Genomic DNA, 24,625 nt, shown 5'->3' with positions numbered 1-24,625 from the left:
AGTTACCCTACCTCTGTGTCTACAGCCGCGAGTTCAACTCTTCTCCACGAGCTGACTGCTCCACCGCGGCGCGCCGAGCATCCTCTGCCTCGTAGGTTTCCCTCCACGCCTCCTCGACCTAAGACACAGATTAGTATTCTAAACCAGTATTTCCGATGGTAACATACATTATAGCTATACAACCACCCATGGTCATCATCCCACTTGTTGGCAACAATCATCGATACAGCTTCATCGAAGTCGTCCGTTGCTTTAACCGAAACGTCTGATTTTCCATAACCATCCAGAATGTCATACTGCAATGTCATTAGTAGATGCAGGGATGAGCATATGTACAACGGTACTGACCATGGCCGCATAATGTGGTGCTCGAACTCTATCGAAGAGTTCCAATCCGTCTTGTATCGGAAGTCCTCGCTCGTGGGCCCACTTCACGGCGCGGGTGAGTACGTAAACATCCTCAAGGGCAAACGCGGCGCCGGCGCCTAGACCGGTCAGTACTTTGTCTTTCCTGATGGAAACTACTTGAATTACCGAATGCACCGGATAGAGCTGCATATAGTTAGCATCTGGACAAATCATAGACCGATGAGAACATACGATGCGACGCGTCCCCGATAAGCGCGATCGATCCATGCGAGATAACACTCGACAACCGTGGACCGGAGAAAAGTGCAAATTTCTTGACTACCTTGATCTTATCCAGTACGCTCTGAAGAGCTGGTGAGAAGTCCTAGTCGGTATGGTCAGTGAGGTTATGTTGGGGTGAAATTCAAGCTACATACTTTGTATCTCCAGCTGAACTCCTCCACGCTCGCATCCTGCCCCCAACTAACTGGAGCAGTCTCCGCAGTTTGAGGAACTCGCGCTGCAATTTCATAAACATTGTTTTTCAAGTTGCAGGTGTACAGACGATCGGCTGGTCCATGCCAGAAGGTCACGGAGTCTGGGATTCCAGGGATACTCAGGATGTCACGGGCATCTGCAAGTGCGCGGTATGCTGTAGTTCCGATGTACTTGAGACGGTGATCGGGGTGGGCGAATTGTCGGACGACCTAAAGTGTGAGTGATTGGTCGATTGTAGTAGAAGGTTCGGTCACTAACTGATCGGACACCATCAGCCCCAACAAGAAGGTCAACTTCATCAGTGTGGCCATCCTCAAAGCGTAAGAAGAATGCGCCGGAGGCGAGCTGGACAATTTCGGCGAGTCGACTTGACAGTCGGAGCTTCGATTTGTCGACACCTTTTAAGAGAGCCTGTTGCAGCACGGAGCGCAGCGTGCGGGCGTGAAGATAGCGAGGAGGTGTGCCTGATATGGTCAGAAGCTAGGCAATTGCAGTTTCAGGGTCCAAACCTTCCTGTGCCTTCGACAACAATAGCTCTCCAGTCCTCCCGTTTCTATATACCAACGGCTCAGTTAAGTCCATCAAGTCCATAGGATAGAGAATGAATATTCACCGATGCTGAACTGAGTGCCCATCTGCCGGACGGAACAGATCTTTCGGGTCGATGTTGTCATATACACCAAACACATCGAGCATACGCCAAGTATTTTGCTGGATGCTGATCCCTGCACCAACTTCCCGAAGCTCCCGAGCCTGCTCATAGACACGTAGTTCCACAAAGGGCAGTTTGGCAAATTCAATGGCTGCTCCAAGACCTGCAGGACCAGCACCAATTATGGCAACCCGCAGTTTAGGTGGAAGTACCGAGTCGATGGTCATTTTGTGTGGCTGATTACAAGAGTTTGATTGCAGAAGGCGAGATTCACATCGGAATGTCGTTTGACAATCCCACGGATAACGCCCGCACTTAAGTAGTCCTCCTCGTTTATATTACTTCGTGACATCGGAGACAATGATAGGTTCGATAAGGTGGCAGGCAGGGGATTGTTATTATCAATCTTACTGTGGAATTGCGTGATTGGCGTTAGTTGTGGCGTGGAGAGGCGGGGTTGTCTTCCGGGTATCAGAAACAGCGAGGGTCTACTTCGGTCGTGATGTTAAGTCATCACAAGGCGAATCATGATCAATTATAAACACCAATTCAATGTTTCATCTTGATCGAACTGCCTGGCAACCATGAGGAGGCCGCGGGTATTGACCTGGTACGATCGCAATCATTCAATAGTGTCTGATTCACTCATTCGCATTATCGAGACGCTCTATTCGATCCTAATATTGCGAAGGACAGTAGATGCACGTATATATACCGTGACTGCGGCTCGCGAAGCATTTCCACATCTGACAAAGTGACATTGGTAGAAACATCATGCGGCAACAAGACTGTCAGTAGCTTTTCAAGTTAAGTGAATTACCCCATCCACTTGTAGGGCTTCCCGAAAACATAGTTCCCCAGAATAATGCCATTTACAATGATTCGGAAGCTCTATACATGGAAATGGGAGAATTGGTCCAGCAAACCGAGGTTATTCAGAGCCGATGTTGCCCTTGAATGTCACTGGTCGATGCTGATTGGCCAACAGAGAATTCTTGTCGTGGTTTAGCGATCTTGGCTTCACCCAACCAGAACAAGTGAAGTATGAACGATCCTCTGAGAATTTTTCCCAATAAAATCATCAATCCTTGATATTCTCTGTTTAAATGACTGTTATTAAGTCAGAATGCACACACATCCTCTTCCTTGGCATGCAGTCTATCCCACACCTCGGAGCGCAGCGATCGGTATCCGTCGCGAGGAGGTACTGCACTGGTTTCGCTCGGGTAGACAGGCCGGGCGTGATTTCATATTAGTAGACCTACGTCGGGCGGATTTCGAGGTACATTAGTTGGCTAGGATGAAAGGTGGAGGTAATTGACATTTATTTTCAGGGAGGCACCATCCGAGGGTCTATCAACCTTCCCGCCCAGACTCTATACCCTATGATCCCAACAATCTATTCTCTTCTCAGCCAAAGCCCGGTTAAGGAGGTTGTCTGGTACTGTGGTCTGTTATCTACCATCACTTCCTTCCGTAAAGACCGGTAAACATGCTCACTGGCATCAGGTTCATCGAAGGGCCGTGGAGTGCGGGCCGCGAGTTGGTTTGCCGACTACATTGAGCTACAAGGAGAGACTCGGTTGAGAAGTCTCGTACTGGAAGGGGGGATTAAAGGATGGGCAACAGCAGGGAAAGAATACACGGATTTAATGGATGAGTACGACGCATCCGCATGGGCTGAGTAAATATACTACTTTGATGGGTTCTGCCGGTTAAGGGCAGCAAAGAGAATTGAGTTGCTGTTCTAGACTTTCTATAGTCATTCGGCAAGATGAGAGTCCGACACATTATTTACAAAGGAGCACCGGCCGGGCTAAACTTGGTTGGCGCATTCCTTCATCTCCTTAATCCGCTTCTCTTCCCTCTCACTGAACCGATCACCAAAAAGCTCCAGGTGAGGTCGCATGACGATAGTGTATTTCACAAACTCCTCCATGCAATCAACCAGCCGGTCGCGGTTACCACTAGGCAGAAGTCTCTGGTCCCCCGGTTGACCTTCATCTGGGAAATGCGTATATGCCTTGGGGATAGATGACTGATTTGGAATTGTAAACATGCGCATCCACCTGCCGAGAATACGTAGGGAATTCACAGCATTGAACGATTGTGAACCGCCGCATACTTGCGCGATAGCAAGCGTCCGGCCCTGCGTGGGACGTACGCTGCCTGTGGACAGCGGGATCCAGTCGATCTGATTCTTGAATGCGGCCGTCTGGGGAATTATCAGTGATTGAAACACCAGGACTTGAGGAAAGGTGACACTAACCAGATTCCCATGCTGTTCAGGCGATACCCAAATATGCCCGTCACTCCACTTGCTGAGCTCGCGGAGCTCCTGTACCTTAGGATGGTCGTGGTCGGTATCATTCTTTACCGGTAAACCCTCGGGATTGAACACGCGGACATCGCACCCCAAGCGGAAGAGAATTCTGCTGGCTTCCAAAGCCACCAGGCGTGAATAGGATCTCCGACGGAGACTGCCGTACAAGACTAGCACTTTAATTCTGTTGTTTGACTTTCGCAGTTCCTGCGCTGCCATTTCCATGGCGGTTGTAAGCTCTAACTTATTGACCCAGTCCTCAGCTGCTTCATCTGCGAGAAGAAAGGGGCGATATTTCTGGCGAATATCGGCGTTATCCTCGCTTTCGGGTATAGCGAGAGATGATAGTTTATTGACGAAGGAGGGGATAGTAGCCGCAGGTTGGGCAGCAGCAGAACACGCCATTGTGTGGTATCTCCTGGGAATTGATAGTATCACTGAATGAATAGATGGAGTGAACCCACGTAACGAGTTGATTCCAATACGGCCGACCATTGAGGATTTAGTATAGCACTCTCCCTTCTCCGATCAAGAAATGCTACTGGTGTGGTGGTAGTTTGTTTCCCGAGACCCGAACATGTAAACGCCCAGGGCACTCGACGGCATGTCACTGGCGTACCCTGATTGGACAGCGCCTTTATAAGCGAGTCTGCACTAGCAGCAGAAGTGGATTCAAGTCCCCGGCTAGAGTGGTCTCACACGCGACGGGTTCAAAGATTAGTGCTCAGCTGGCTGGGCGAAATCCCAATATGCCATAACTTGTATCCGTTTGATAGTGGTAATAATAATAATCCTAACTATGGAGTACTGATGAAGGCTGACGAAGGGTGACGAGGGGAAATTAATGACCTCCGGTCGCTGCTCCGGCTACAGCTGACAGCAACCTGTCATCGAACATTTCTATCTCGACGTTTCGGTCAGGAGCTATTCTAGAAATATCATTTTCCCAAACGGAATCGCTAAGTCCAAGTCCAAATACAGCTATCCTGCAGCCATGTTGATGAGATCTGGACTGCATAAACCCAATAAGATAGAGGCTACGGACAGTCCCTGATCGCCACTGAGCCAAGCCTTTGATCACCAGAGGCTTTGTCAGAGGACCAGATCGGTGACAGAAAGCAGCTTACTCTTATTCCTCTCCTGTTCATATTACCTATAAATAACACCTAATTATTAGCAACAAAGTCCAGGCAAGGCTACAAGCTTATCCATCTCATAAGCATCAAGGAACTCCAGCTCTGAGATTGATGACCACTTCAATCAGGCTAGGCTATCTTGGCCTTAACTGCATAGATTTGAAAAGAACCTGAACAAGAGGTCAATGACTTGTTTACCCCGGGATGGAAGGCAATAACTGACCAACCCACTCATTGAAATCCAACTCCTCTATCGCACTCGTAGTATCAAAGCCGCATGCACCGCTGCAGCACGAGCTCTGGTGTAAATATGAAGACTGCTTATAGAGGTTAAGGTCCGACTTGGTATCCACAATAAACACGCCTGCCGTTAAGTTAGTACATGGGACTCTCATGTTTCTAACAGATGTACCTTCGAATCCGGCCTGTCTGAGATATTCATCATACGTTCCGATCTGACTAGCACCAGCGACACACCCAACATAAAGCGCCATGCTTTGGGTGATGGTATTCGGGAGCGGTTGCCTAGCCAAGATATCACTGATCGCTACTCTTCCACCGGGCTTCAGTAGTCGAGCGATCTCTTTAAAAACGCGCTCTTTGTCTGCAGCCGGCACCAGGTTGATAACACAGTTACTAATAATGCAGTCAACGCTGGAGTCAGGCAGCGGTATGCAGTTGATATTGGCTTCGATGACCCTTGCATTGGACAAGCCTGCCTTTTGAATATTCTTCTTGGCGAGCTCGATCATCTTCTTTATTTACCATCAGCCCTGTCTCTACAGGGAGAAGGCCTTGTAGCACTCACATCTGTCATGTCAACGCCGATAGCCTGTCCATTGCGGCCAACTTTATGAGCCGCGAGAAGGACATCAATGCCACTGCCGCTGCCAAGGTCCAGAATCGTTTCGCCCTACTAGAAGGTTAGGACTTAGTTTATGGCGTCGGGGCACCAGGCTGGAAAGCCAAACCTCTTTCAAGTTTGCGAAACCGACGGGATTTCCACAGCTTAAGGCGAGATTAGCCTTCTCTGGTAGCACCTTAAGGTCCTCTGCAGTGTAGCCGAACGCTCTGGCGATATTATCTTCAACTTTACTCTGCTGAGTATTGAGACTGTATTTGGCAATATCACCATAGCGGGACTGAACAAGATTGTAGGTATCTCTAGCCATATAGGATATAATGCGAAAACTATAATAATATAAATTGTTGAAGGGAGGATTTGGGGAGTAAGATAGGTAGGATGTCTGGACGCAGACCGGGGTTACTCCAATTGTATTTATAACCGCACAAGAAGGCAGCACCCAGTAGCTATCAATCCTAACGTTTGGCCTGTCATGATTCATGTGACAGGTTTGCTCTTGGATATAATTAGTGGTGTGTTTATACCTGGTATGTCATCAGTTCCAACAAGGTAAGTGGTATGTCACCAGTTTGAGTTCCCCGCACCTCACCTCAAGAACCCTGGCCAATAGGAGCGCATTACTGGAGAGCCATTCCCACCGTTTCTTTCCCCCTCCCAACCTCGGGCATCAGATTTTAGACCAGCGCACCTTCTACAATACCCAACGTAAGGTGGTTAGCGACATTCAGTGGCTAGCAGTGCCTCTGTGAGTATTTGAACGAAGGGAAAGTTGGAGGCATTGATTCTGCACTACACTCCACCATGCCCCGCATTAAAAAAAAGACCAAAGCATGATGATCCCGTTTCTGCATCATCATAGTATGTGACATCTAACTTCAGCTAGGCAGAGGACTTGACCCGCGTCCGCAACAATCAGCGGCGCTGCAGACAGCGAAAACGCGACTACGTAGCTGAGCTGGAGCGAGAACTTGCATCCAACAAGGATGCTAGTTCTCGTGAGATTCTGAGGCTGCAGTCTATCACGGATGGCCTTCGTCAAGAGAACGAAAGGCTAACGGCTGTACTTGAGCTTTGGGGCGTCGGCCCCAAAGGCTCAGGTTCCAGGCCTAGCAGGCCATCAGAGTATGAGAATACCGTCTTGGGCGATATTTATAAGTATCCGGTCCCTTCAGCGGACGGATGTGGCTTGGGTGCGCCGGCTTCACCTCCTTCTTTTATCATTGTTCAGCACACAGCTTCCCCCACAAATCACCCCCTCGGCATTATATCTGATGCTTCTGGATATTTATAGGGCAAACAGAAGACACACCTGCAGGAAATGCCTTCGAGCTTTGTCTCTCTCCAATCAAGTCTTCTTCTGTCGAGGGATTTGAAGACACCTTCACGTATTCCAACTGCCTCCCGATACCACCAAAGGTGGGGCCAAATTCTGGGTCCTTATCTCTCCGAGAGACACATGTACTAGAAGCCAATATAGAACCTGAAATGTCCAAAAATAACTACGAAGACACGACGGTGTGCGCTGTGGCTTTGGAGCTGGCCATGAATTGCAATACGAAGAACCTAAGTATAATGGAGCTTGATTTGCGTCTTCGATGCGGCTATCGGAGCGCGCGTTTCCAATGGGAGGGCTGCAGAGTTGATAATCAGGTCTTGTTCGAGGTTCTCGCTGAAATTATGTGACGATGGATTAGACGAGCGGAATGGGCTTGCCCAGGAGGTGGGAAGCTATTGATGGCCCTGCTTCTTTGAGTTGAACTGCTATTCTTCGAGCATGCACTTCAGAAAGTATATAATCAGAGTTAACAATTCACGACCATCTCCGCTCTTTTTGGCCAAGGATTATTCAAGTGTCACATCGTAGAATAACAGGCTCCATAATGCGATATACAGTTAAGGTAATCATTTCTTTATGCGATAGGATGACGTGATTGGCGTTGGTTTCTGCGTGTAGAGGCGGGTCTTTATGTCATAGTGTTATGAGTCGCGAAACACTGTCAACAACCTTGGCCAACATGCTAAGAAACCGCGTCCTGATCCCCATCGACGCGCCGACCTCAGTTGTTCTTAGCCCAGTAGAGGCCTCTAGCTCAATGCTTGGAATGTCCTTATCTTCATGGCTTTGTTGACCTAGCTAGCCTCACCCATGAATCTGTTCATATACAAGGGAGTTATGCCTTGTCACCTGGGCCATGGATGCTTCGATGCTATATTAGGGCACAACCCGACCACATAACTTCGCCTCTAATTCCTCATGTCTTCTCCTGCGTGATCCGATCCGCTATCTTCCCGCGGATTACCTTAACAGGAATGTCTACATCGACCACGCGGTCGGGGCCCATGTTTGCGTTCTTGGGAGTCACTAGAACCACGTACCGGATCTACCCCATCCCCGTTGGCGGCATGAAAGCGGCATCGTCGATGGAGGGCATCACGGCATGTCTGGGCGGGCCGATGATGGTCATTGACGCCATCCCTTCGCGCTTCGAGTGAACTCAGATTCGACGGTGTGCGGTGTGATTCTACTCCTTCCGGCAAAAGCAGGGCAACCAGCAGATCGTCCATCCGGTCATACCACTTATCCACCCACTGGGAAGGATAGCAGGTAACCCCGGATGAGGCGCCCTATGGAGTGGGTGATAGGAGTATTTTAGGTAGGTGCCACATGTGGCAGCAGAAATCTCGGGCTGCAGTTAGGGATACTCATGGTTTTCGTGAGATAGAGGTAGTTAGATCTACGCAAATACTGTACGGCGTGGCAGGAGAACTTTTGGTCAAAGGTGAGGTACCAAAGCATGCCAGGCATCTTGCGGCAGATCGGTCAACGAATATTCACGATTCCGAGTATGATATAAAACAGAAGGACTCGAACTGGCTATGCAATAGCGTTACTACCAAGCAAGGCCAGCCACGCAGAACATATAGTAGACTTTCGGCCGGCGCCTTTACTTGGTAGTTGTAGATATAAGCGTTCACATATACCATGGTACTACTAGCTTTGGGGCATTTGTCGCTAGTTACACCTAACGCTTGTCGGCCTGAAGTTACCGTAAATCTTATATCACAAAATGGCTATTTTGCACCGATCAGCAAACTCAGCTACGAAGCCGATTGTTGTCTGAGGTATTTTCCTCCATTCATGGCAATTCATTGGCTACGGAAGCTTTCCCTCTGGTACGTTCCCCGGACGGACACCGAATGCGGATCAACCGATAATTGAGATCTGCCGGGTCGTCGACGCAAGCAGGCAAGTTCCAAATCAACAAACTTAAATCGCAAGTTCAATCGCACGATGGGATAAAGTCTATGTGATCCGACTTTTGGTCTTATATCTAAAACAAATGAGATGGTCATGATGATTTCATCGGTACAAAGGTAATTACAATGGCTGTGTCAAAGTTATATAACGTGCTCGGCACTGTAGCAAACCTGGTTTAACCCCAATTGCACATTCAATGATCATCGAATTATTATTTCTCAAATCCTCAAGTCATCGTGCCCTAAAAACTGCCCTAAGTATGAAGACTTTTAGTACTCTCTTGCTGCTTGCAGCCTACATTTTCAAGGCAGATGCTTCGCCTTACTACTCGCCAGCTGTGCAGATAAATATCATGGGTCAAGATGCAACTCATGGTGACTTCGATCATAGCATGAGTCAAAATAGTCATCAAGTACCAGCTACGGCCGACGAGCCTGTCTCCGAGGCTAAGCTCTTGGACATACAGTATGGCAAATGCTATTGGCTCAGCAAAGAAGGCTATGGAAAGGTAGGAGGCGATCCCAACACTTGGAATATCTTAACCTTTGGGAACTCGGACGAGAAGAGAATTTTCAAACTTTGCTATCGTCGGAACTCATGTTTCAACGAGCAGCCCAAGAGTGGAGGAGGTCAATCTGTGAGCAGCAGCCATGCCTTCTGGCTTTGGGATTACCAGGGGTGGAATAAGAACACCAAAGTTGGACCGGGCTACCTGGCTACCTCTGGCTGGAACTGGTTCTTTGCCGCCGGCGGGGGGTACTGTAACACGATCAGCTTCAAGGCCAACCAAAATAGCGACGATGATGAAGATGCAGTCGGTGCAGAGAGTAACGCCCCCACCATTCGTTTGTCAATTGGGTATGCGACCGAAGAAAGCAGCCCGCTCACGGGTTTGGAAATAAGAAGTGACAAGAAGCTGTACCGAGCCGACCCCAAAAATTCACCCTATGTCACCCTCAAGTTTCATGAGGTTACATGTCCTGACGACGAGGATGACGATGATGACGATGCATATTTGAACCGACCTCTGTTCTAAGTGGGATATGAAATGATTAGGGTGATCGTCGTGGGAACCATCTCTGGTTGTTCGCCTAGCGATTTCCTGATGTGCGATATACACAGGTCGTCGTATAAGATGGGACCACATGTAGTACATTTTACATATGAAAAGATTGCTGTTGCTTACCATATTAATCAGTGAGAGTTATTTAATTTTATAAGTTCCAATGAACTTCATCCTCTATTATATAGTGACACGTAGTCACACGGCATAGTATCGACTGCTACGGAAATCATACAAACCAAAAGAAATATCCCCTGTGGTTGTGCGTCGGTGTCTGATAGTACTCTATTGGGAGCCTTGATGCTTTTAGATCTACATTCAAATCATGAAACCACAAAAGATCCTCAAATAAGCAAAAAATCAAGAGCTACAATGCACATCATTAGCATGTCAACTCTGAATTGGGACAAAAACGAAATCCTTCTGTAATTATGTACAGTACTATATAATTTTCTTCTGAGTAGTGTCCGGTACATACGACCACAGGGTGTGGAAAACAGGGCTTCCCGTCCGCTCAGCCGTACTTAAGCCACACGCCGGGAGGTTAGTAGTTGGGTGGGTGACCACCAGCGAATCCCTTCTGTTGTATGTTTTTGTTCTTTTTTCTTTTTGCACTAATCTTTATAATTTTTCTTCAAAGCTAAAATTAGATCTAAGGAAAGGACACTTCAAATTCGCTTTCTGTCTGTGGTAGTTTCCTGCAGCCAAGAAAATCAAGTCTGGGCGGTAAACATCCCTTCGATAATGTCACGGATACGGAGTGCTTCATACCGCCCAGTCGGGCCAACAATGAACAGATGGCTTGAAGCAGGACCAGATCTGTGACACCGAAGTTACAGTCAACTCCAGCATTATTCTATTAAAAGGAATTACTCGGAAATACACAGCCCGCGGGTCTATCCTGAAGGAGCTTGCCGCTCAGACAGGTACACCTGGATGCCCTCGGCCCACGACATATTCTGCTAGGGAACGACAGGCAGATCCGCATACATCAGCTGATTATGAGTAGCTGATACTGAGCAACAGCGACTTACTGTAGAGGTGAACCATCATGTGATAGACCTAAGCCTTCGGAACCAACAGCGATGAGGTACGCGGACAGGCTGAGTGTTGGGTACGCAGAGTGGGGACAATACGATCAACCAGGAACGCAAAGGAAGCCTCGAGGATCAAGTTTCAGAAACCACATGGACGAACGGTCAGACCACAATGTTCCACTGACTCTGAACCGGAGTTTAGGTCCTGACTGAAACAGACATCTTGATGCGCAGCCATCTCATCATCTCATCTCGTGTCTCGGATATGCTTACTATTCTATTACTACACCACCTCTGACACCAACTTCTCCCAAACACCAGACTAATTGATCGTAAGCAACCTGATACTGCGCGAACTGGTTCCTTATAAGGCAGTGTCCTGGCTGATCCTTATGCAGGGGCACTGTACTCCCACGTGGGAAATGCATGGCATTTGAAAAAGCCCAGCTCTGAAACTGAAATCCGCCGGCTTCACAGTCATTCACCACTCTTTTCATCTCAAACCTGACTGCCTTCATACTAAAAAACAAGCCATGTCGGTTCAAACCATCCTACTTGCAGCCGCAGGCGGCGCAACACTCCTGGTACGAGCATGATCTCCCTCTTGGCCCAGTTTATTACCCTCTTTCAAGTCCATCATTAACACCCCAGCAGATCCTTGGAAGAGTCATTTACCTCCTCTTCCTCCACCCATTGGCCAAATTCCCTGGCCCAATTTTCGCTAGCCTCACCCATGGCTACGGCGCTTATCACTCCTGGAAAGGCGACGCCCACCTTGACATGTGGCGGCTGCACGAGAAACACGGCGACTTCGTACGCTACATGCCCAACTCGGTCTTCATTCGCAACGCAGATGCGCTGCACGCCATCTACTCGACGAAAGCATACGCCTCGGTCGTGAAAAGCCCACACTACGAAGTCCTCCAAGCCGGCAGCGTAGGGAGCACGTTCAGCTTGCGCGGAGGACACGAACACCTCCGGCGGCGACGCATTGTCTCAACTGCGCTATCCGAAAAGGCACAGCGTGGAATGGACCCGCGCATTGCGGTGCATGTACGCAAGTTCTGCGAGGCCGTGCTCCCGGCACGTCAGGGCGAGCTGGGGGAGCCGATGAACATGGCCGAGTGGTGCGGCTACCTCACCTTCGACCTGATGTCCGACCTTGTGTTCAGCGCAAGTTACAACTTGCTCGGCCGCGAGAAGTTCCGCTACATGCCTGAGGTCATCGACAAGTCGAACGTACGGATGTCTGTGCTCGCGTACATGCCTATTCTCGCCGCGTGGCGCGCCGTCGACGGCATCTTCTTCCGCGATGCCCTCATTGCCCGCAACCGCTTCCTCCGGTTCGTTGTGCGCGCTGTCCGCGAACGCGCTAATCGCGCCTTGGGTAAGTGGGCGCCCGACGCCTTGGACCCCTGCAAGCCCCGCGATGATATCTACAGCGCGTTGGCTACAGCCAAGGACCCGGACACGGGCGAGGGATTCAAGCCGTCAGAGATGGTCAGCGAGAGCACAACGCTGGTGGTGGCCGGGTCCGACACCACCTCGACGGCGATCGCGGCGACGTTGTTCTACTTGGCGGACAACCGCTTTGCATATGAAAAGGCAGCGCAGGAGGTACGCACTGTGTTCGCGGGCAAGTCACTGGGGTCTGAGGAGGCTCTCTCAGGCCCGGAACTCTCACAATGTACCTATCTCCGGGCGTGTATTGATGAAGCCTTACGCATGAGTCCGCCCAACGGGGCCGCCTTGACGAGAGAAGTTCTGCCGGGTGGGTTGACTGTCGGCGACATTCATATTCCGGGAGGTGTGACGGTTGCGGTGCCACTGTATGCCATCCACCACGATGAGCGCTACTACGTGGATCCATTCACCTACCGGCCCGAGCGGTGGCTCGAGGATGATGGAACTGGCAGCATCAAGCGGGCGAGACTTGTCTTCAACCCCTTCTCGCTGGGTATGCGCGGCTGTCTTGGTCGCAGCTTGGCCTACCACGAGCTCATGACCACGGTAGCCACTGTGTTGTACTTGAGCGATTTCGAGTTCGCCGAGGGCCCCATGAGCAAGGTCGGCAGGGGAGTGCCGGGGGCGGTGTACGGGCGACACCGAGAGAACGAATACCAGTTGCGCGAGCATATCACGGGTCAGAAGGATGGCCCATGGCTGCGGTTTTCCAGACGCGAAATTTCTGGCTAGTTGATCCTACCTTACTTCCTTGTTTTTCTTTTCTCTTTTTTTGTTTAGCAATGAGGGTCTGTAATCCTACTTCAAAATGAGGGAAGTGGTCTTGGCTTAACCCAAGCCGGAAGGAGTGTCTTTTGTGCGTTCGGAGATTCGCGGAGTTCTTTAATGTGTCCTTGATTATACCTGTCTATACTACCTGTGATCATACATTATACCTTGAATATAGTTCTTTTTTTACTTCTATAAACTTGAATTGAAGACCCAACATTGTACCAAGTCGGAACCCTCTGAGCAGCCAAGACTGCGTGCACATTCTGGATTCAGATTATATTACTACGTAGACTCCGTCACCTGCTGGAGCCGCACCACGTTCTACACGTCATCATTCCAAGAAGCTATTCCATATGTGAACACAATCTAGTCACTGCTGCACAACTAATTCTAACATCTAGAGAAAAGCACTAATCCTCAGTTCCCAATGCTACACCCCAAATCAGCCCAGAAACTTCTAGAAGTTCCATGCAATCAACATGAAACAACTGACTATGCTATCCTCGTAACCCCCTAACGACAATTTACTCCTTAGATCGAGAACTTAAGATTTCTAGTAAGCAATAGTAATCAGATCCCCAAGGTTGAACCCATCTCGCGTGGCATCCACGTGGACGAGATCCTGGAACCAAAGATCGACAGGGGGTGGGGTAAGCATTGATGTTTACTTTTTTGATTACTACTTTGCTGATTCATGAAGTATATTATGAGCTTATGATAAACCTTAGTGTGATGATGATGGTAATGACTACTTCCTGACTATACTCTTATTCTTGGTGCATGACAGAGACTTCGGCCCCCAATGTTAGAGGCTGTGCTGCTGGGTAGGAACGTTTCAGACGGGGAATTTTTAGACAAGGCAGTTTGGGGGCGATAAACTTCGATACGTTGCAATGGGAATAACCAGTCTCATTCTATCGAGCGTGACTTGGCAACTCGATCTCTGTACTCTCAGTCATAGGCTTCTTGTGACTTGAGGGGAAGTTTGATCGCAGAATTAGTTGGGGACAGACTCCCTCCGAACTGAGCATTGCATCACGATAAAGAAGGAGAAAATTATCTCTTTTGACTAGAGTGTATTGTAGGCGCACTATCATGTATTCTGTTGGGACACATATCTCCTCGTTGCGGGGCTGGGCAGACGTTGTATATTGTCTTTGGTCCAGATGTAAGAGTGTCGACAGTTTAACTATGCGGTGTCTGCGTACAGACATGGAGAGCTTAGGTAGAATGCGCCCATACTATACAACTGAAGTCTTGGGTGTCTATATAGCCATAATGAAAACGAAATTCGCTATAAAAATATACACTACTCTAATAGGATTACAAGAATCATAACCACGCTCTAACTAACTGGCAAACACGAGTACAACGATCAAATCCAAGTATTCTGCTGCTCATCGACAACCACCGTCCCCGCCTGACTCTCCGCCGAAGGACTTGTCTCCATCGCAGAGCTGTAGTCGCCATCTTCCTCATCCACCTCGTTGTGATCGTAGTGATCTTCATAGGCGGGACAAGCCTCATCCTCATCCTCCTCCCCATGCATATCCCGATACAGCCTCCGAAACAAGGTGTCTCCGGTCACCAACTGCTTGGGAGTGCCCCACTCGGCCAACCGGCCTGCATCAATCACGGCGATACGGTCAAAGTCCATGATCGTGTCTAGTCGATGCGCGACGGTAATAATGGTATGGCTGGCGAAGCGCGACCGAATGATCCGCTGCATCATGGCATCGGTTTCGACGTCCACGGCGGCGGTGGGTTCATCGAGGACGAGGATGGTCGAGCGCCGGAGGGCAGCACGGGCGAGACAGATGAGCTGGCGTTGGCCGTGGGAGATAGCAGTAGTGGGCATGGGGGCGTTGAGGACATCGCTGTTTTTGATAGGAACAGGAGGGGGAGTATCACCAGGTGCAGCAATCTTCTCCTGAACCTCATCCTTCTTCTCCTCCGCCTCAACCATCTCCAAAAGCACCTCCCAAAGTCCTACCTCACGCAAAACATCCACGATTTCTTCCTCGCCCCTCTCCTCCCTCGGGTCCAGATTGAACCTCACCGACCCAGGCAAGAGACACGCATCCTGAGGGAGAGCAATAATCCTCTCCCGCACGAGATCGCGACTGACCGATGCCAAATCCACCCCATCGACCAGAATCCGACCAGCGTCCATTTCCAGCATTCGGAATAGCGTAGCAACGAGACTACTCTTTCCACTGCCACTTCGTCCACAAACTCCAACTCGCTGACCCGGTTCAATCCGCAGCGAAATTCCCTTCAACACCGGCTCCACTTCGCCCGCACCCTCCCCTTCCCCATCCTCGCCATCACCAGAAGAAGAATATGAGGCAACTACCGCATCAAACACCAACTCCCCCCTTTCAGGCCAGTTCGGCCCAACACTCCCTTCATTCCTTTCACCATCTTTATGCTCGCTCCCCACCCGGCCAACAAAGGACCTCACGCGACTCACCGCACCAACACTCGTCTCCAACTGCGCCCAGAACACAATGAGCTTCTTAATGGCACTACCAAACCCCACGATATTGATCAGTGCCAGCCCGATCAACCCGGAATCTGTCGACCCTTTCGTCATGACTGCGATCGTGGCAAGTACTACCGCAATCCCCGCCGCCACAAGATCCAGCATCAACCCGAGCCACTGTTGCACCGACAGCAACGCATAAAACGGTTTCTGCGATTCATTGATCTTATGCAAATTCCGCCGCGTATACGAATCCTGCCAGCCGTAGGCTCGAATGGTGACGAGCCCGGACAGGGTTTCCAGGAAGTGGGAGAACAGCGGGGCTTTGGCCTCGACGTCGAGGAGACGGAGGATGCGCGAGGTGCGAAGGTAGAAGACCTGGAGGGCGGCCACGGTGGCCAAGATGAAGGGTAGAGCGGCTCCTAAATACTTGGAAGTGACGGCCATGAGTATGGTTTGGGCGAGGATGATGCAGAGGATCATGGTTGTTTGCACTACCGAGACGGGCAGTTCGAGGTCGATGAGTTCGAGGTCCTGGCTGAAGCGATTCGTTAGGGAGCCTTTGTCCGTCGTGTAGAAGAGGGCCATCGGGGCTTGTAGGACCGTCTGAAGAAGTCTCGTGTGGATGGTCCGGGCCACGCGTGGCGCCAGGGCCATGACGAAGAAGGTACACCCGGTGACGAGGGAGAGAGTGGCCATGAGGCCGAGTACAAAGTAGATGCCCCAGTAATATCCGGCCTTGTCGTTGGGGTGCTGGGTATTGTGGTTTCCCCACCATTCGGCCCATACTTGCGAGAAGACGATCACAAACCCGAATATCGCACTGATGAAGATGAAGAAGGCCATACGTGGCCAGCCGAAACACTGCACGTAGTAGGCATACACTGACCAATCGCGGGCGGGGATTTCAGTTGAGTCCATGGTTGGGAGCACAGCTTGGGATTCGTTGTCGGGGATGGTTTCGAGGGTGACGCTGCTTTCTTGGGGCTTGTGGTGGGCTGCTTGACGCTCGCGGACTTCCAGGCCACGGATATACCCACCGTGGGAGCGTCTGGCCAGATCGGTGAAGGTGCCTTGCTCGACGATGGTGCCCTTGGGCCCCAAGGCGAGGATGTAGTCGGCTTCGGGGAGGAAGTGGACGGCATGGCTGGCGAGGATGACCGTGACCCCGTGCCGAGCGAGAAGTCCATGACGTCCGAAGAGCGAGGAGAAGATGTACTTCGCCGTGGTGGCGTCCAGGCCGCTCAGGATATCGTCAAGCACAATCGTACGCTTACGCGAATAGATGGCACGGGCGAGGGAGATGCGCACCTGCTGGCCACCACTTAGGCCGATGCCCGAACTCCCCACAATGGTTTGGTCTCCCTGGGGAAGCTGCGCCAAGTCCAAGGTCAACGCGCACGCTTGCACCACAGTCGCATACCACCGGGGATCCAACGCGAAGTCGCCCGTGATGTTCTGCTGGACCGTGGTATTGATCACCCAGGGTGACTGAGAACAGAACGCCGCTTCGTCCAGAGAGCCGATGATCGAGCCTGCATAAACCTTGGTTTCGCGCAAGAGGGTATACAACAGCGTCGACTTGCCGGATCCCACGGACCCAACAATCATCGTTAGTTGACCTCGGGGCACCTTGAATGACATGTCCTGAAGTACGACCATCCCGTCCTTCCACCCGGCGGATACCTTCTTAAACTCAATCACCGGCGCAGGGACAATGCGTCGGCGTCGACTCCGCGCGGATCTCATCGAACCAACACCTGAAACGACACGACCCGCATTGCCCGGCCCATTCCCTCCTCCACCAACGCCTCTTTCCTCCCCCAAAAACCTGGATGCTCGTCCCTGTTCCCCAGAATAATCAGCCAAAAGCCAACTAAACCGAAACTCGGCCACCTCGATAGTCGGCAAGACCAAGCTAGGAATCGTTCGCCGTCTGTCCCGACGCGCAAGACTCTCCACCTCACTACTGCTACTAGACCCGCCAGTAGCAGCCCGAGCACTCTCCCCGTCGACCTTGGTCTCCTGGCCCAGATAATCCTGGATGCGGCGAAAACATCCCAGTGCGCCCACGAATCCAGCGAGACTGTCAATCAGCATCGCCAGCGGCACGAGCAACAACTGCAGGAGCACTAAGGAAGTCAACACCAGCTCCGTATCCATGATCGCGTAGCCTTGGAACCGCTGTAAGAGGATATATAATCCAAACGCGGCAACCGGGTTCATGGCCTCGGAAACATTAGATAGGGTGACGAGCTTCACCAAGATCAACCGGAACGTAGATGAGGCTTTGACTTCCTCCTCGCGCAGCTGCCGAATCTTGTCGCCCAGCACCTGCGTCAGCCCTGTCATTTTGACCGCCTTCATCACTCCCAGCATACTGGCTGTCGCGGCGACGCGCGACTGAATCTGGTCCAGCCAGGCCTTCTGGGCGATACCCGCGCCGGTGGCCACCCAGATGGCCAGGCCAGTGGAGACGACGGCGACGGCGGAGGCGCCGAGCACAGCCAGGTTAAGCATGCCCGCCAGAAGCCAGATGGCAATGCCCATCTGGATAAGGCTGGCCCAGAGCTCTGGGAACGTGCGAAGCCCGCTGGTAATGCGCTCCACGTCAGTGCTCATGAGCGTCACTGCGTCGGCGCCATCAAGCGCTGTAGGAATCATTTCCAGCGTGTGTCGGTAGATCAGGTCGACTAGCCCTGCGCGCATACGCGTAATCATCCGGAAGGTCCAGTGCTGCGCTAGGGCAGTCGTCACCGCGATACCGATGTAGACGATCACGTAGACGACGATAAGCCCTGTGCCGACCGACGATCTGTTCTCGTACCCGTCGTTTTGAATGTAACTTAGCGTGCGTTGCAGGATGAACGGTTGGGCGACGGTGAAGGCGATCTGGGCGAGACGTGGCAGGATGGACTTCAACAGCGGCACGCGGGCATGCACGAGACAAATTACCAGCAGGGGAGGATTGCGGAGCTTGGATTTCCCTTGAAGGAGGTCAGAATAGGTCTAGTCAGTGTGGACAGAGGAAACACTTACAGTACTTCCACATTTCAGCCAAGATATCACCCTCCTCTTTGTCATTCGCTTTCAAGCTGGGGTCGACATCGAACAATGTGTCCATAGACAGCTGCTTCTTGAAACCCCGCAGGAAAATCGGATTCAACCACCATGAGAACCATAGATTCAACTCGCCAGCGGTAGCTTCGAAAGGCAGAGTCACAAACTTGGGTAGCAGGATGCCGCGCTTTTCAGCCGCCTCTAGGACGAACAGGACGGCTTTAATCCCGATGGCGATGCTGAGCACAATGGCCAGCTTGTCAGCCGATTGCACCCCCCAAAGCGTGCGACAACGCGCGATATCGAATACAAGTGTCAGAGCCAGGTACTGCACCAGCAGCCCTGATGGCCGTACACTGCGAACATGTTGCCAATGCGAGAGAAACGCGAGTCCAATATCCAGTAATAAAACAATAACATTCGCTGCGATTGAGGTCCGTGTCGTGGGACCCTTGCTAGCGGTTAGGGCTACCAGCACGAGAGTCACTGTGGATAGGGCAAACCAGCCAGCCTAGTTGTCATGATACACGATGTTATTATTCCCATTGTCATTTCTTAATGGTAGGGGATGATTCACGTACCAGTTTAACCACATGAAGCCACGACTCCACCACCTTTCTCTCTTCTTTACGCAACCGCAACAGAAACAATGGCAGCAGAAACAATGTGACGCCCGCAGGCACAAGAGTGAGGATAGACTCCTCGAACAGCAAAGTAAAGTCGAAGCCGTCGTAGCAGTCGGCGGCGGGGCCAAACCCCGTCTCGACGTCGAACCGACATTTGGATGCTTGAGCGCCCATGGTGTTGAGCTACCCCTGTAGAAAATTCTATGTGCATGAAGTGGAGAGATACAGGTCTTTTCCTACATGATCTAGCTTCGATTGTTTCGCAATTTGCTTGCTTGCCACAGAGGCTGTGGGTGGGAGCCTACGCACTGGAAACATCTCGTGACGTTCTGGAAGGGGTTCAACTTACTATGCAGTGCGTTTAGTGCGTAGTAAGCATTATATGCCGGGAAATAAACTATGCAAAAAACGTGGTGGTGAGACTCGGAAAGTAAGAAATAAGCGTAAGATAGAGTGGGTGGCGATGAGCCTAACCTTCTGCAGTAATCCTCTAGAATCATGCGCTCACTGTTCTGGATCACTGAACCTGAAACACAGGACTGCTGATTTTGACGAAATTGGATTATAGTTTACTAGTTACTAAAAGGACTAGCTCTTAGTCAGGCTATTGCACGGTAGAGTACCCAAAAGCTGGGCTGGGGCAGTGTTATGGTTAATATGTTTGCTGAGAAGGATCGCGAACGTTCAACCACTAATTCCAGAACACGAAGTAATACATCTGCACCCCGATTCATTAGCTTACTAGACACGTGCAATCATCATGAAACCTTGATGAAGGATTTGACTGCTTGTACCCACAGCCACCGGCAGCTTTACTGGGTGCTTGCTTACTACGGCCACAGTAACCCAACATCATCCTACATCCCCCAAGATTGATGACTTCTACCCGACTAAGACGTTTCTAAAGGATCTTAAATATATAAGAAAAGAAGAACGGGAAACAGGATCCAATATTCATCATCATCCTTCTCCCAAATTAACTTTACCAATCTCACACCCTCCCAATTTAATACACCCAACCAGAAACAATGGGATCCCTTTCGCCATTCCCTCCCGCGCCCAAAGCGGGCCTTGGTGAGCACTAAGAGAATCCCCCACATTCCCCTCCTCCAACCACAGCCTCCAATATGCACGCAATCAAAATCCCTAGACTAATGACAAACATCTTAGACTGGGCCAACTTGGACATGACTAAACATCTTCCTGTCAACGGCCACGTTGAGCTCCGCTTCCACCAATCCACCCAATCCTGGACCTCCCCGTCACTGGTGACAGGAAACCAGATCTCCATCTCCGGCCTTTGCCCGGGCCTCAACTACGGCCAACAATGCTACGAGGGACTGAAGGCTGTGCGCCGCCGCCACCGCCGTCGTGACTCCCTGCAGGAAGAAGAGTCTATCGCTGTCTTCCGACCCACCTTCCACGCCGCGCGCATGGCCCGCTCTGCTGCCGCTGTCTGTCTGCCACAGGTCCCGGAGCATCTCTTTCTCGAGTGCATCCGCCTCGCGGTGGCTGCCAACGCTGAGTATGTACCCCCCGTCGACGCGGAGGGGTTCTTGTACATCCGGCCAGTCTTGTTCGGCGCGTCGGATGGCTTACCCTTGGGTCCGTGTGAGGAGACCATTTTCGCGGTCTACTGCCACCCGGCGCGGGCGTACCATGGGATGCAGGGGATCAAGGGCTTGGTATGCGAAGAGTTTGATCGGGCGGCGCCCAGGGGGATGGGTCGGTTTAAGGTCGGAGGGAATTACGCCCCGGTGTGGCGCCATGCGGGGAAGGCGATGAAGATGGGTTATCATATCACGCTACACCTCGACAGTGAGACCCATTCCCTCGTGGAGGAATTTGCCACGAGTGGATTCCTGGGTCACAAGGTCGTGGATGGGCAGGATGTGCTGGTCGTGCCGGAGTCAGAGAACGCGATCGAGAGCGTCACCGGCTCGAGTCTCGAGTTCCTTGCCAAGAGAGAGGGCTGGAAGGTGGACAAGGCGCCTGTAAGTTTCTTCAAGTTTGTCTTGAGTTTAATTTTTTTTTTTTTTTTTTTTTTTTTTCTTTTCTCTGTGGATCCGGTGGGCTGACAGATCTCACATCAGCTCCCATTCTCCTCACTGGGCGAGTTGGATGAAGTCATTGCCGTTGGCACTGCCGCCGCCGCGGTACCGGTTGCTTCCATCGATCGACTGTCAACAGGCGAAAAGTATGCCTTCAAGGCGACCGGGGAGGGAAAGCTGCTTGATCTCGCCCGCATCATGCGCGGCATCCAGAAGGGACAGCAGCCAGACAGTGAGGACTGGTGTTTCGAGGTGACGGGATTTTGAGTGTATCAGATTAAGGGTTAGACATAGAAATTGTTAGTAAAGATTATGTAAAGTTAATTATAAACAACAAGATGTTGGTTGAACATGGCTTGGATATAGAGATCGACAGTAAGCTGTTTATAATTTACCAGATGGGCAGACGATGAAACACCAACATCGACCAAACCGTCTCCACGGGGGATCGACATGATCAGAGAGTTCCAAGCACATGGCGTTTTTCCCGATAAGCATCCAGTGTTGGTTCGTGTTTGTCTTGCATTGTTTCATCGCTTACCACTAGCTGCAGATTATAATCCAAAATTAGCATCTTTCACATCGTCCGCCTTCGTCCTTCATCATTCCCACTTCTTAGTTCTTACTCACCACCCAGTAAACAGTTCCCGTCAGAAATCGTGAATAAGCCCTGAGAACGCCTACTAACTCGCTGACTACCACCAGCGTAGTAATCACCCCAGTAGTCAACTCTCTAGAATTTTCACAACTTAACCAGTCCAACCTACATATTCATCCCTCCAAACTCAGTCTCTAAATTCATTCATTCATGTTACCTCATACCATCCCGGCCCATCGCAAGTCCAGCCACACGAGCAACTCTACGCAATCACCATGCTTCTCTTCCTCTTTGCAGTCCCCGTCCTCCTCCTCCTAACCAACGCCAAATCCCTCCCACTCACATACTCTCTCCAACTCCTCCCATCCCTCTACCGAATCCTGCAACCCCGCCTCTCGCGCAACGCTCCACGACCCAAAGAGCTCGTATCCCCGCAACCAATCAGCAACCCAAAGCTCTTCTATCCAGCCCTACCCAGCCTTTTCCGCCCCCACACAACTCAAACCCACTGCCCCCTGCCGGAAATCGACCTGAACCTACACAAAAGCAACAGCACTTTCTTCACAGATGCGGACCTCAGCCGCGCCCGCCTCCTCAGTCGTCTCCTGGGGCCAGCCTTGGCAGCAACCGGCGGAATGCCCATGCTGGCTGCCGTGCAGGCGCGGTTCTTGCGCGAGATCCGCCCCTTTCAGCGGTATCGCGTTACATCTCGGATCCTGGCGTGGGATCAGCGGTCGTTGTGGACGGTTACGTATTTCTTGCGGGGAGATGAGTACAGGGGCATGATGGAGGTGGATCTACTTGGTGGAGGGCCCGCAGCGGTGCTAAGGGATGAGAAGCTTCGCAAGGGGGTGTTGGCTGTGCTGGTGAGTCGGTATGTGGTTAAGGCTGGACGAGTGACGGTGCCTCCTGTGGAGGTGTTCAAGCGGGCGGGGTTGTTAATTGGTGGTGATTATGATGATGAGGAGAAGTGTGATGACTTTAGTCATTCTAATTGGGGTATCTTTGCTAGCGGTGTTGAGAAGGAGAAAGAGGAGGATTCGCTTGTGCGAACGGGAAGTAAGATTGGGAGTACTAGCATGAAGACCGAGATCCACCCGAAGGATGAAGAAATCTGGCCTGCAGACCGTGTGGAGGAGGTGATTGGGTCTGCGATGGCGTTCATCGGAGAATGCATGCTCTAGGCACATGGCGCCACATGGCGATGGGTTACAAGGGAAAGGAACACCTTTTTTGCTTTTGTGAAGAGAATACAGGGTGCGGGGTTCAGCAGTTCTGTACACCATGTTGCTATTGCTTTTTTCTTCTTATCTTGTATTTAGTACGCAGGGAAGTATGCAGGTCTAAGCCGTCAGTATGATATCACAAGATGTAGTCTATCCCCTTCCTTTACATTCTGCTGGTCTCCAGTGAAACCATGTTCAAGAAGATGTCAGTACGGTAGTGTTTACGCATCACGCGTCCTTCATGGCATCATTCCCAGCTGAAGCACCAACCACTCTAATTGCCCATCAAACATCGTGGCCCCCAAACTTGCCCAGCCATCCAACTGTGTGTATAGACTTTCCTTTCCAGCTGAAGCAAATCCATCCAAGATGCAACACGACACCCAATACGATCCCCGTATTCCACAGCCACGTTGTCTGATCCCTGCACATATGCGACAAGAGAAGGAAGCCACGTGGGTGGAACGTCTCACACAATAAGCAAAGAAGATCTGAGGAACGACTCTAATAGTAATACTAACAAAGATCAGGAACGCAACCCATCACCATAGGATGCTTGGATTATGCCCGGGGAAGTATCGTCATTTGAGTAGTAATCAGAGTAGTAGTAAATGTTGTCATCGCACTTATCGCCCCAAAAACGTTATTGATATGTTCCATCCCACCCAAAGGATTTCCAACCTTTTTGGGGCGAAAACCTATTCTGAAACAAACCAGACGACGGTAGAACATGGCTTAGATCGCATCAATCATGGGTTAGCGTTGCAAGGTTTGAACTAACACCTGTTTCGAACTGCGATATTGCATTGCTGACGAAGATCCCGGTTTGCTTGGTCCTCCTAACTCAAGCCACGGTGAAACTTCGTGTCAGATTTAGAGTGGTAATACGGATTTCCTGCCGTTGACTTTGGGTGGAGGAAGTGCGGGGGACAAGTGGTTCGGTAATGAAAAATGGTAAAATAAAGGGGAGGGGGCTGTGACACGACGGTTTGTCTCGCACGCAAGCGAGTGAGGGTGGGATCAGTGCAGGGCTTTTTCCGTAACGTGGTCCTACCAGACTGAAGCCCCCAACCACAAGCCAGCCTTGCCGGGGTGACTTGGAGGCGTGCCATGCCGCCGCCCGTCTTGGCTAGTTTTGAAAATCGCCATGTGGTCTGGGATTC

The 24,625-nt window shown here is 51.0% G+C and overlaps 11 protein-coding genes and 1 non-coding gene across 12 annotated transcripts; 7 read left to right on the top strand and 5 right to left on the bottom strand.

Annotated features, from left to right (window-relative positions):
* Window positions 1–19: 19 nt before the first annotated feature.
* On the bottom strand, window positions 20–1,725 carry An05g01200 (uncharacterized protein; the record flags this gene model as incomplete). The annotated part of the gene is made up of 7 exons (XM_059747901.1): window positions 20–118; window positions 168–376; window positions 502–552; window positions 601–733; window positions 786–1,055; window positions 1,105–1,310; window positions 1,545–1,725. The coding sequence occupies 7 exons, from the start codon at window positions 1,723–1,725 to the stop codon at window positions 20–22; spliced, it is 1,149 nt and encodes a 382-aa protein (XP_059600784.1).
* A 547-nt stretch (window positions 1,726–2,272) lies between these two features.
* Window positions 2,273–2,455, top strand: An05g01190 (uncharacterized protein; the record flags this gene model as incomplete). Its single annotated transcript, XM_059747900.1, has 2 exons — window positions 2,273–2,288; window positions 2,334–2,455. 2 exons carry the CDS (start codon window positions 2,273–2,275, stop codon window positions 2,453–2,455), a joined length of 138 nt encoding a protein of 45 aa, XP_059600783.1.
* A 149-nt stretch (window positions 2,456–2,604) lies between these two features.
* On the top strand, window positions 2,605–3,186 carry An05g01180 (uncharacterized protein; the record flags this gene model as incomplete). Its single annotated transcript, XM_059747899.1, has 3 exons — window positions 2,605–2,724; window positions 2,833–2,931; window positions 3,019–3,186. The coding sequence occupies 3 exons, from the start codon at window positions 2,605–2,607 to the stop codon at window positions 3,184–3,186; spliced, it is 387 nt and encodes a 128-aa protein (XP_059600782.1).
* Window positions 3,187–3,314: 128 nt separating this feature from the next.
* On the bottom strand, window positions 3,315–4,046 carry An05g01170 (uncharacterized protein; the record flags this gene model as incomplete). Its single annotated transcript, XM_001390655.3, has 2 exons — window positions 3,315–3,713; window positions 3,768–4,046. The coding sequence occupies 2 exons, from the start codon at window positions 4,044–4,046 to the stop codon at window positions 3,315–3,317; spliced, it is 678 nt and encodes a 225-aa protein (XP_001390692.3).
* Window positions 4,047–5,151: 1,105 nt separating this feature from the next.
* An05g01160 (uncharacterized protein) lies at window positions 5,152–6,129 on the bottom strand (the record flags this gene model as incomplete). Its single annotated transcript, XM_059747898.1, has 3 exons — window positions 5,152–5,321; window positions 5,370–5,709; window positions 5,875–6,129. The coding sequence occupies 3 exons, from the start codon at window positions 6,127–6,129 to the stop codon at window positions 5,152–5,154; spliced, it is 765 nt and encodes a 254-aa protein (XP_059600781.1).
* A 526-nt stretch (window positions 6,130–6,655) lies between these two features.
* An05g01150 (hypothetical protein) lies at window positions 6,656–7,505 on the top strand (the record flags this gene model as incomplete). The annotated part of the gene is made up of 3 exons (XM_059747897.1): window positions 6,656–6,680; window positions 6,710–7,012; window positions 7,114–7,505. 3 exons carry the CDS (start codon window positions 6,656–6,658, stop codon window positions 7,503–7,505), a joined length of 720 nt encoding a protein of 239 aa, XP_059600780.1.
* Window positions 7,506–8,805: 1,300 nt separating this feature from the next.
* On the top strand, window positions 8,806–10,117 carry An05g01140 (uncharacterized protein; the record flags this gene model as incomplete). The annotated part of the gene is made up of 3 exons (XM_059747896.1): window positions 8,806–8,996; window positions 9,247–9,338; window positions 9,375–10,117. The coding sequence occupies 3 exons, from the start codon at window positions 8,806–8,808 to the stop codon at window positions 10,115–10,117; spliced, it is 1,026 nt and encodes a 341-aa protein (XP_059600779.1).
* A 499-nt stretch (window positions 10,118–10,616) lies between these two features.
* On the top strand, window positions 10,617–10,735 carry 5S rRNA. Its single transcript, XR_009468018.1, has one exon. It is a non-coding gene; the product is annotated as a 5S ribosomal RNA (ribosomal RNA).
* Window positions 10,736–11,714: 979 nt separating this feature from the next.
* Window positions 11,715–13,377, top strand: An05g01120 (uncharacterized protein; the record flags this gene model as incomplete). The annotated part of the gene is made up of 2 exons (XM_001390651.1): window positions 11,715–11,765; window positions 11,836–13,377. The coding sequence occupies 2 exons, from the start codon at window positions 11,715–11,717 to the stop codon at window positions 13,375–13,377; spliced, it is 1,593 nt and encodes a 530-aa protein (XP_001390688.1).
* Window positions 13,378–14,791: 1,414 nt separating this feature from the next.
* On the bottom strand, window positions 14,792–19,761 carry An05g01110 (uncharacterized protein; the record flags this gene model as incomplete). The annotated part of the gene is made up of 3 exons (XM_001390650.1): window positions 14,792–18,888; window positions 18,941–19,472; window positions 19,543–19,761. The coding sequence occupies 3 exons, from the start codon at window positions 19,759–19,761 to the stop codon at window positions 14,792–14,794; spliced, it is 4,848 nt and encodes a 1,615-aa protein (XP_001390687.1).
* An 854-nt stretch (window positions 19,762–20,615) lies between these two features.
* On the top strand, window positions 20,616–21,905 carry An05g01100 (uncharacterized protein; the record flags this gene model as incomplete). The annotated part of the gene is made up of 3 exons (XM_059747895.1): window positions 20,616–20,661; window positions 20,758–21,581; window positions 21,681–21,905. 3 exons carry the CDS (start codon window positions 20,616–20,618, stop codon window positions 21,903–21,905), a joined length of 1,095 nt encoding a protein of 364 aa, XP_059600778.1.
* Window positions 21,906–23,701: 1,796 nt separating this feature from the next.
* Window positions 23,702–24,611, bottom strand: An05g01090 (uncharacterized protein; the record flags this gene model as incomplete). Its single annotated transcript, XM_059747894.1, has 3 exons — window positions 23,702–23,886; window positions 24,246–24,298; window positions 24,517–24,611. 3 exons carry the CDS (start codon window positions 24,609–24,611, stop codon window positions 23,702–23,704), a joined length of 333 nt encoding a protein of 110 aa, XP_059600777.1.
* Between the last annotated feature and the right edge of the window lie 14 nt (window positions 24,612–24,625).

This window comes from Aspergillus niger (genome assembly GCF_000002855.4).
Source record: "Aspergillus niger supercontig An05".
Taxonomy (NCBI): domain Eukaryota; kingdom Fungi; phylum Ascomycota; class Eurotiomycetes; order Eurotiales; family Aspergillaceae; genus Aspergillus; species Aspergillus niger.
The sequence above is the reverse complement of the archived record's forward strand: the minus strand, read 5'-3'. Positions and strand labels throughout refer to the sequence as shown.